General features: G+C 35.4%; 2 protein-coding genes across 2 annotated transcripts; one reads left to right on the top strand and one right to left on the bottom strand.

Moving 5' to 3' along the window:
- Positions 1-50: 50 nt before the first annotated feature.
- On the top strand, positions 51-2,990 carry LOC21393899 (SNF1-related protein kinase regulatory subunit beta-2). Its single transcript, XM_024166497.1, has 4 exons — positions 51-257; positions 1,254-1,432; positions 1,543-1,705; positions 2,286-2,990. The coding sequence occupies exons 1-4, from the start codon at positions 63-65 to the stop codon at positions 2,619-2,621; spliced, it is 873 nt and encodes a 290-aa protein (XP_024022265.1). The 5' UTR covers positions 51-62; the 3' UTR covers positions 2,622-2,990.
- Positions 2,991-4,432: 1,442 nt separating this feature from the next.
- On the bottom strand, positions 4,433-9,495 carry LOC21393898 (oligopeptide transporter 3). The gene is given in 7 exon segments (XM_024166368.1): positions 4,433-4,986; positions 4,989-5,342; positions 5,426-5,608; positions 5,825-6,080; positions 6,185-6,754; positions 8,230-8,327; positions 8,919-9,495. Coding segments are annotated over 7 exon segments (2,235 nt in total). The 5' UTR covers positions 9,420-9,495; the 3' UTR covers positions 4,433-4,713.
- Between the last annotated feature and the right edge of the window lie 1,684 nt (positions 9,496-11,179).

Raw genomic sequence — 11,179 nt, 5'->3', positions numbered from 1 at the left:
TATATATATATATATATATATATATTTTTTTTTTTTTTCTTTGAGAAAATCATAGAGTGAGAATGGGTAATGTGAATGCTCGAGAAGATGGGAGTGGAAGCCCATCTGGGGCTGAGGAAGATGGCGGTGGCAGCGTACAAGAAGAACCCATGGCGTCTCACGGCCACGTGACGCCCGGTGGTTCGTCGGAGTTGATGGGCCAGTCTCCTCCTCATAGCCCTAGGGCCACTCACTCCCCACTCATGTTCACTCCTCAAGTAAGTTATTCTTCTTCTTCTGATTTGATTTGATTTGGTCTTTGAAGTTTACTAAATTTTCTTAATTTGTGTTATTTGGTGAGAAATGATAACAGTTAACAATTCAGTGACGGAAATTTGATCCCCGATAAGTTTTTTTTTTTTTTTTGGTTTAGTAAGAGTTTTGTTTTTTGTTGGGTTTCTAAATTTGGCTACCTTGGTGTTGCGAGCGTTTGAGATCTTGTAGTTCTTATTATGATTTTGCGGGTTGTGAATTTTGCGGAGAAATTGAAGTTTAAGTTTTCTCTTTTTTGAGATATTTTCTTGAATATCCTTTTCATTTGGTAGTTCTGTTAGGCTGGTGGTTTTGCCTTGTACTCTGTAGGTGTTTGATTTAAGTCCAGAATATGAATATTTGGGGTGGGTTTTTAGTCCTTAGGATTTTTCTGTATACTAGAAGTTAGAAGAAGGGCAAGCTTAAACTTTATGCAATGCGCTTATATGTTAATTCAGTTAATTTGTTGTATGGCTATGGCTGAAGTTTTGTGATGGATTTATTGGGACTTTTTAACGAGCTGCCATACATAATTGTTTAAAACGGGTAACTAATTTGGAGGCCATGTGTTTTGACTTTGAAGTTTTCGCTGTATATGTAGCGCCCGGAAAACTTCAGGATTGCTTGCGCTGTTGTAAATTCAACTCAGTTGTTTTTTGCTATGTGTGTATCATGGCCATGTGTTTCGGCTTTGAAGTTTTCGCTGTATATGTAGCGCCCGGAAAATTTCAGGATTGCTTGCGCTGTTGTAAATTCAACTCAGTTGTTTTTTGCCATGTGTGTATCATGGTCAATTTGTGATGTTAATGCACAACAATTAACTGCCACTTGCTTTTTTTTTTTTTTTTTGTGCCTGTTCTTATTTTTGGCTTTTTGGCATTCTTGATCCTTTTGTTTTGGCTGGGAGATCCATGATTTTCATGGTTTTGTTCTCAATTCCTTCCCCTATATGGCTTTATTAGGTCCCTGTGGTGCCATTACAAAGGCCTGATGAGAGTCACATCGCGAGCTCCTCGTGGATGCAAACTAGTTCAGGGTTCGAGGACATGTCCTATGAACAAGGAATTCCAACAATGATTACATGGCCTTATGGTGGCAAGGAAGTTGCTGTTGAGGGATCATGGGACAATTGGAAGACGAGGTTTGCTAAGAAAAAGATTATTTATTTGTTTCTTTTTTTTTTTTTTTTAGTTTCTACGTTTTATTTGTGATTGACTACTGTGTAATTGCCTGCTGCTACTTATTGCTCAGAGTGCTCCTTCAGAGATCAGGGAAGGACTTCACCATTATGAAAGTGCTTCCATCTGGTGTATACCAGTATAGGTTTGTTGTTGATGGCCAGTGGAGGTGTGCCCTGGACTTGCCCTGCGCTCAAGACGACTCGGGACACTCCTATAACATTTTAGACTTGCAGGTAACACCCATCCTTCTCTGCTTTTTTTCTTCTTTTTTTTTTAGTACCAGATAGGCTCTAGACTCTTCGTATGCAGCACTTGCTTGAACTTACTGAACCAATGCTATGAAATTTTCCGTTGAGATCAGCTTTATAGGCAGTAATTTTCAAAAGACGTAATCAAATATTTATCGGTCCTTGATACATGTCTAAAATATATTGGAAACTCATTTTCCTTGTATTTTCAAAATATTCCAGATAGCATTTATTGTGCTTAATCTCACTCTTGCCTTGGCTTAGGATTCGATTCCCATGCCCCCTTATTCATAGCACTCCAATAATATCATACTACTCAACTAAAATGCTACATGTCAATTAAGATATCATGTCACATTATCTAAAAGGTCATGTAAGTTAAAATATTGTAAATGATGTGGTGTGATATTATTAATTGACACAAAAGTTGAACAAGAAAAAAGGGACATGTGAGCTGATTCCCTTGGCTTATAGTTCTGGAATAGAAACATAATTCTTGGCACTGTTGCTCAGCTGCCAAGCAAAGTTGGCACTGTTAGTTACATAATTGAACCTTGTGTTGCAGGATTATGTTCCAGAAGACATTGAGAGCATATCTAGTTTTGAACCTCCCCAGTCCCCGGATTCGAGCTACAGCAACCAACAACTTGGGTCCGAAGATTTTGCAAAGGAGCCGCCATTGGTTCCTCCCCACCTTCAAATGACGCTGCTCAATGTGCCCGCAACCTACTTGGAGATTCCGCCGCCTTCATCAAGACCTCAACATGTGGTACTCAACCATCTTTATATGCAAAAAGGGAAGAGCAGTGGCCCATCTGTGGTGGCGCTAGGCACAACACACAGGTTTCTCGCCAAGTATGTGACGGTCGTGCTCTACAAGTCCTTGCAGAGGGGAATGTAGGCCAGGTCTATGCGGATTGGTTAGATTTATTTATCTAGCTAATATAATTTTAAGATTTCAATGGCACTGTAATGGCTTATGTAAGCTCAGGAAAGAATATAAGATGAAACTTCGAGAATAGTATTTCACATAATGCAATTGCTTCTTGACCATTGATCCATCAATCTCTTTACCTTTTCGTGGATATTTGATGACTGTATATTAGTCGGCTTTTACTCCCCTGAACTTGCTGTGAAAGGAAAGAAAACTTACCGTAAAGGAATATGTAATGGGGCGTATATTTACACTTGGAAGGGAAGCAAGAAAGAGTAACTCTACGCAATCAAATTGTTATCAAATTTGAACTTCAAATGATATCTGGTTGCATAATAACTTTTATTTCTAAGAAAAAGGAGACAAGTACTTATTATATGTGTTTGGATTTTTATTATTTATTCTTTATTAATAACCTTTATAATTAAATAACTCGTTTGGTTCACTAGTTTGAATTTTGTTGATTTAGGGGCTGTTTTTTTGCCCCTTTTGAGATAGGTGATTTGAGTGTAGATTTTGAGTTGAGTTTGAGTTATAACTTGAGTTAAAGTTATAACTTGAGTTTGTGTTGGGTTGTGTACATTTGAGTTATGGTTTGAGATAAAAATCTTTTTGAGTTTGTGTTTGAGTGAGTCAAAACTTGAATTTGTATTTAGATAGTATTTTAATAAAAACACCATGCTGATGGAAAATTTTAATAGGGTATATGGGTGGAGTTTTATTCGTCTTTTCGTTGTCAACACATAGAAAAAAAAATCATCTCAATCAGAATTAAAACGAAAAAGTTATAGCATTTTTAAGAATAGAAAAAAATATTGTTCATTAGTTTGAGTTTGAGTTTCTGAACTCGAGTTGAAGGGGAAACTTAAATTTGAGTTTTAGTCCCAAACTCGAGTTCAAATTCGAGTTCAAACTTAAAAGAACATGAACTTAAATAAAATTATAACTCGAGTTGTTTTTTTTGAGTTTTTAACTCAAAAAAGGGGCTGCCGAACAGCCCCTTAGACTTTTTGATTTGAACAGAAAAATTCAAACTGTGTAGTTTAAATTGTAATTTGAATTGAAGTTTGGATGTGTACTTAAAGTTTTAATTTAAATAGGAAATAAAATTTAAATTTATATTTGGTAGGTGTGAAAAGTAAAGAGAGTGAGCACCTTTTTATTGTTCAAAACTGGTTTGAACGGTTGAATTTGAGAGGAGAGTTAAACTCTAAGTTGAACAGTTCAACTCAGTTCAAACGAGAAATATAATTAACTATATGCTTACTAAACACCAGTTTAAATTGTGCTAACCGTTTAAACTGAGTTGAACTGAATTAAACTAATAAAATAAACACGAATTATATTAGTCGGAAAGATATTAATTAAGATGGAGGGGTATCTATCAAGTTAATTTGTATATTATTTGACATTCAAAATTCAATAAACAATTGTCCCGACGAAAAGTAAGAAAACTCTGAAAGTCTGTTGGTGTTGATCTTTCTTTCCTTTTTTACCATTTTTCCTCTGATCAGAAAGTTGCGCAGTGGAATTTATTTGGATCGCAAGGTGAGATAATAGGTCCCTAGGTTCTAAAAAATATGTGCAGCATACGGCGCCCAATATTAGACATGACCAGGATTCCAGAAAATCGAGGAAAAAAAAAATTAGTCATGAGGAATGGCTGCACTAAGTCCAAGTTTGATCTCATTCCTTTCAAAAGTCAAACGCAGAGTAATACAGTATAGGATAGAGGTGATATTTATTATTATTATTATTATATTTATTTATATTCAAGAAAAATGAAAGAGGTTGCTCATTTATTTACTGCCTTTGCATTTTACAATGCACATTTTGTAAATTGTAGTCGGTACAGATTATTATTAGTCGGCCACAGATTGCACTTAAATAACTAATTCTATCCTGAAGCATTAGTGGGGAGACCCTTTTTTTTTGTTTTTTCCTTCTCTTTCAGAGAGAAGAAGCAAGAAAATTATAGTCAACTGCCAATTCAACACATTTTTTATTTCTTCTCTTCTTCCCTAGTCATGGCCACATCATTTCCTACTTGTTTTCAGCTTCAGAAAACTGGACATCCATCAACCTTAATACCCGGTGCAGTCGGGCATGTTGCCAAGGGACAGTGATCAAGGGAAGTGCCCCACCACTTCAGATTTTTGTTCTCGTTCTGCAAGGCGAAAAACAGCAGGACAGCCATGAATGCAGTTCCAGCATCCAATGCTGCGGATAGAACATAGTTATATTTCTGCCACCATCGTTTGTGGTATCGGAAAACAAAGTAGTTGAAGATGGTTCCGGTGATAAGCCAGCTCGCTATGTTGAACTCGCTATGTTGGTGGGAGTTGCGGGAGACATTCCTGCAAAGCCATAGGATATAACTGGTATGTTTATCAAGGGAATCCATTTCTTTTCTGGGAACATTTTGCTCAGCAACCAGATAGGAACCGGCAGGACAGCTCCAATGAGGAATAGCCACACCAAGTTTCGATACAATCCTCCTGGTCCAAACAGCCGCTTTGGTCCAATCAGGCCCCATATGACAGAAGCGTCGAAGGTGACTCGGTACTTGGGACAAGTCCATGGACTGTCGGGGTGAAGACCTTCGACGTCGCATATGTCGTCAATGCTTTCCAGCATCCACCATGCCACTGCAAGGTTGACTGTGCCAGCAACAATAGTTCCCACGAGCTGATAATCGTAGAAAACGAGTTAAAAGAAAAAAAAGAACTTTGAGGAATCAAAATATGATAAAAGTTGCGACGTATAAAGACCTGTGCTGTGTACATGCACCGCGGCGGAATTTTCATGTAATGGCCAAGTTTGAGATCAGACAAGAAAGAGAGAGCATGGATAGTGCTGATTCGTCCATAGATTTTGAAAAGCAAGTTTGCAATGGGTTTCCCTGGTAGGACATACCCAATAATGAACTGTGCTATTATGTCATATCCTGGTTGCTGTAATAAAACCACAAGAATCAAAGATGCTATATAAAAAAATAAAAAATAAAAAAATAAAAAAATAAAAAAAAATAAAAGAAAAGAAAGAAAAGAAAAGAAAAGAAAAATTTGCAAACGTTTGTTCCTGATTCTCACAACAGTGGTTTTGTTATGTCTGCATGAATAAAGGTGAAAAAGAGAATAAGTAAAGGAGAAAGTTTTCTCTTTTATGACCTGATTGGTGGTTGCTTGAATGACCCCAATTGGGAGAGTGACAAGCCAAGCCAAGGCAAAAGCAAATAACATTCCCCACCAAGGCAGCTGCACATCTTCTTTCCACACAAAAGACATCATTAATGACAGGACAATGCTTCCAATTAACAAGATGAGGAACCACCACTCAGGCACTTGCTTATAACTTTTCATTAGCTTTGCATGGATGTCAAGCTTCGCGTTCTTCAACGCCGATCGACTCTGCTTTAAAATGTCACTAGGAAAGCAAAAAAAAAAAAAAAAAAGATTTTCATTCAATGTCGAAAAATTTGCACCTATTCCCTAGTAATAAGTTCCAAGGTTAGTAGAAGAAAATCTTACCTGCCATGAAAGAGTGCCACATGAGTGAGAGTTGCTGTAAACCTTGCGAACCCTGACCCAATGGATAGCGCGAAAAGCGGGCTAAGATAGAGCTTGCTGTAACTATTATAAGCATCGACGTTAAGATCGAACTGCGGTGTCAAGATCTTGGTCGTATCGTATTTATGGCCAGTTTTAGTAAAGAGCTGATTGGAGAATATAGGGAAGTTCCTAGAATCAAAGGTATTGAACTTCCAGTAACAAAGAGGAACAATAATGTAGATGAACATAACAAAGCCAACTCCAACATTGAGAATTGAAGAGAAGGGTGTGACAAGTGGGCTTCCATGATAAGCTGAAATCCCAGCCCAATCTAAGGTGAAGGCACCAATCCCAAGTCCATGATAACCTGAGCCAATCTGCTGGGCAGTTACACTGTGTGGCCAAGCCCAGCAAACCCATGAGAAGAATGTCAATATTGGGAAGAGATAACCAGGGAGTGCATAGTATGCAAAGCTTGCTCCCATGGCAATGAGGAAAAATTTCATTCTTGTCATGCCTTTTTTCTTGTCCTCCTTTTCATGGAGTGCTCTGCATTAACACAGTCATTGATAGGGAAATAATCAGTGCACAACATTTTTACAAAAAAAAAAAGAAAAAAGAACCAGTAAATAGTCCAAACAATAATATATCAATCCAGCAAAAAGGTTGAGCAGTGAAACAAGACTGTAACATTGTAAACTAAAACAATCCACTTTGTGCTGATTTATGAAATCTTTTTGCTGGATATCTTACTTTCTTCTTATGCAAATTCTCCATCAAATCCAATTTCTTTTAATGAAAAAAGCTAGTCATTTTCAACTCGAGATTGTATTCTAAAATTGCAGTGTTTGACCTTTGCGTTCCTTTTAGGGAATCTGTTTCACCAATCTGGATGGACAAAGCAGGGAACAAATTCTTAACTAGTGAACATGCACTTAGTTTATGACATCATTGATAGGGAATTTAGAGATCTTTTTATCTAAAGATGTGTTAGGCTTTTCGGTACAAGAAATGGGCATACTTTGCACCACACTTCAATAATCTTTATTATATGAGATCTTTGCAAAAGCGCCCTATAGATCTCAGTTATGCTAATACTATAGGGTATGTTTGTTTTACAACTCAAGTTAAAATCTTAAGTAATGTATGTGAGAGAAAAATACTATAGTAAAAAAATTGAATTTAAATTTTTTAAGAAAAAATATTGTAACAATAAAACTTGAATTTTGACTTGAGTTGTGAAATAAATATATATTTTTATTTTATTTTTACAAGAATTTTGTAGTAGGGTAAAAAAAATACCATGTCGATTGGGCACAATTACCGTAATTATGATTTACTGACGGGGTATTTTTTTTCATATCCTAGCGCAAAATTCTCTTTGTAGTAAATGATTTTTTCTCCTTTTTCTAGCGTATTAAACTCCTAGGAAAGCATGAAGAAGAAAACGAAAGTTTTGTCTACTTACCTTCTCCATTTTTTTTTTCATTTTTTCTTTAAACCAAAAGTTTCTAAAGTGGAAAAGAATTCGTATAAATTACAACCCTCCATTTGGTCGGCCCATAAAATTGAAGAATGGAAAACAAAAAAAGTAGAGCCGTGTGTCTCCTATTTCTTTGATAGGAACTATCAGTGGACCAAAAAAAAAAAGACCATATTTGCATGTTTGATAGTAGTGCGAGAATATATTACTTATCTGTATTTTGTCCAAATATCTAATAAATTATGGCTCATCTAATTCATTAATTCGAGTTAAGATTTAATTTTACATGAGAATTTTTTAAGTCTCATTTAATTTACTAATTTAATATTTTAATTTAAATTAAAATGTGACTTTATGTGAGAATTTTTTAATATAATAAAAGAATTAAATGTAATTATTTTGAATGGATGAAATTAATGAAACCTTACCGTAATAAAATTTAAATTTTAAAATTGAATGGTGAAATAAATAAGTACGAGACTCTGTTTTGGAAATCAAACCAGAGTACGAAGAAAATGAGAAAAGGCGGAAAATGTCAAACCTAAACAGAGAAACCTGTGCCAGGTTTGCAGGCCACCACATTTCAACAGGATCAACCAGGTACCTCCTGAGCATTCCAGCCCATCCATAACCCAATATCTGTACACCATGATTTTTCAAATATTAATCCACCAAATCTGTCTGTCATATAAATTCCGGAAAAAAAGCAAACTTGTATTTAACTTGTAACAAGCCAATATCGTAGGGGAGAAAAGAAAGTTCCTATTATTATTTTGGTTATTTCATTTTCCAAAAAATGGAAGGAACAAAAAAGAAAGCATTCTGTGGGCTACTTTTAAAAAACAAAACAAAACCCAGATTAGGCGCACAGATGCCAATTAAACAAAAAAAAAAAATCCAGGCAGAGACATAAACCAAGAAACTATCTAACAAAAAAAGAAAAAACCTACAAAACTAAATGGGTTTATTGTACTTTCCGAACGTAGACACACGAAAAGATGAAATACCATTTTTTTTTTAAACATAAAAAGTGGCCTTTGTCTTCAGTTCTCAGAAGGAGAAAGGACCCCCATGTCCAACGAATAGATTAAACAATTATAAATAAAATATTAGACGATTCAAATTTTTTATTAACTCAAAACATTCTTATTAGTCAATTAGAATAACAGCAGAAAATCAACGACAACAAAAAGTACAAGTCAAAAATCGAGAGAAGAAAGAATAAAAAACCTGAGTAGTCAAAACGATGAGAAGAGCGCAGAGAAAGTTTACGCTCTGCTTGTAATACGCTTTCATAACCGTAATGGCGCCGATGGAGTACGCATCTCCGCCGCCAAACGACACACCACAATTGGCAAATATGGTGATGATGACGTGTTCCTTCATGTTGAATGGGCCTGGGTTGAGGCTGAACCTCCGGCCCAAAAGGCTGTACTCCTTCGTCGGAAGCGTGGCCGCCATGAACTTCCCGATGGGGAGCACCGAGATTTGCATGAGAATGGCGGAGATCGTCAACGGCTGTGTGCGGTACGTGAAGAAGGTGTTGAGAAATATGAGCAGAACGCACGAGCCCAGGCCCAATACCCAGGCCCGGAAAGTCAGCACCGGCAGCGACGGGTCGTCCGTCTCCGGCACCACCAGAGCTACCTCCTCAACCGAACATCTTTCCTCGGACGACTCGACGTTTGGCTTCTCGGTTTCCGTGCCTTGGCCGTTTGTCTTCGACGCCATTGAAATTGGTCTCCGTTTGTCAGAAACAAACAGAGCCTAATGACTGATTTGTGGAGTGAGTTTTTTTGTTTGATTGGAAGTGTCACAAAGAAAGGATTTTGTATATATACACACACATTATTTGGTTTGCTATTATATTTATATGAGTGAGGACTGAGGAGTGAGGAGAGTTTCTAAAAAACTTTATGACGAATGTGCCCTTTGTTGGTTGATGTTATTACGAAAATGGAATCTGAACTGAGTCCTCAAAAAGTCCCACCTATAGCTGACCTTTACACTGACTAGTGTCTGGTGATTTTGACGCTAACAATGGACTATGGAAGTTGAATGACTAAAACGTCCCGGGTTAGGACAAAACTATAATGATATTTTACACCTACCCATGTATTTTAATCAAAATATAAGAATCCATCGTGTGTTTTTACAAACGCTGAAATTATCCTCTATGTTTTTATTAACCACGCGAAGTTGGAAAATTTTTTTTTGAAAGAATTTGAATTATTAGAAGTAAAAATTGGTAGTGTAAATGAAATATATTAGTATTTTACATAAAAATATAGAATTAGAAAAATTTTAAAGGAACAAAATAACATAAATCTTGTATCAAACGTAAAAGATATAAATAAAAACTTTTTAAAAATATCAATATAAAACTTACAAATAGAAAATTTTAGGTGGGCTAAACAACAAGAAATAGAGCAAAATAATAAAATTTAAAAGAATACTAAAAGAGTTAGTTGCGCAGGGAGGGAAGAGACATAAAGCCTATTTGACAAATACATTTAAATTTAAAATTTTAATTCTGTTATAATGTTTTTTTCTCATAAAAAATTTAAATTTTAATTATTCACAAAATAAGAGGATCCAATGGCAGCAACTTTTATATTCAATTTTTCTTACATTTGAGAACATTCAACTTAATTATTTTGGTTTTTGGAAATATTTATTTTTATTGATATTCAACATAGTTATTGTCCTTAAAATCGAACACGGCGCATAATTTCTTTTATGCAATGCAAAAAAAAAAAAAAAAAAAAAAGTTTTCGCATTGTTAGAAAAATACATTAACATATTTTTAAAGTCTGTATGTATGTTGGTGGATCAAATAACCACGTTGTTTATTGGGTACTTGATATTTTCGCTATCTCCAAGAGACAGATCTGCTTGTCTCGTATCATATTAATATTACTATTTCGTTTTGAGATACATATGATCATACATATAAAATATAATTTGGACGTTACAGAGCAATAATTTAAAGCAGTAGAAAAGCTATAGCTCACCCAATTTGTTTGTAGTTTTGCGTCAAAAAAAAAACAAAAAAAAAAACAAAACAATGGTTTGCACTTTGGATTCTTGTAGGGGAGGTTCATAATATATATGGAATAAATGTAAATTAAGTCACTTTTCTTGATTATTTGGTGTCGGGTGTTGCTGGGTGATACACAACTGAAAACACGGGTATGGCCATTCAGGAAAAAAAAAAAAAAAACAAAAAAATCTGACAATGTGGATTAATAAGGAGTTGTTACTAATTACTTCTTCATAGATAAATTGAAAGAGAAAAAAGAAAAAAAAAATGAAGCTGAAAATAGAATTTTGGAAGACCCTTTGTTTTATTTTTATTTTTTTTAAAGGTTCCTAGTGATTGTGAAATTTATCTATCTCTAACATGTTTGTAGAAGTTTTGTGTAGAAAGAAGACAACCGCGTCTTAAGTGGAGCCGATCTTCTTAGGAGTTAGGAAGAATCTCTTATTTT

This window comes from Morus notabilis, unplaced genomic scaffold (genome assembly GCF_000414095.1).
Source record: "Morus notabilis unplaced genomic scaffold, ASM41409v2 Scaffold745, whole genome shotgun sequence".
Taxonomy (NCBI): Eukaryota; Viridiplantae; Streptophyta; class Magnoliopsida; order Rosales; family Moraceae; genus Morus; species Morus notabilis.
The sequence above is the reverse complement of the archived record's forward strand: the minus strand, read 5'-3'. Positions and strand labels throughout refer to the sequence as shown.

Excerpts from the sequence above, each read along its gene's own strand:
- LOC21393899 (XM_024166497.1), top strand. The coding sequence starts at position 63 with ATGGGTAATGTGAATGCTCGAGAAGATGGGAGTGGAAGCCCATCTGGG. Across the intron at positions 1,433-1,542 it reads TGGGACAATTGGAAGACGAG|AGTGCTCCTTCAGAGATCAG; the intron begins GTTTGCTAAGAA and ends CTTATTGCTCAG. Across the intron at positions 1,706-2,285 it reads ATAACATTTTAGACTTGCAG|GATTATGTTCCAGAAGACAT; the intron begins GTAACACCCATC and ends CTTGTGTTGCAG.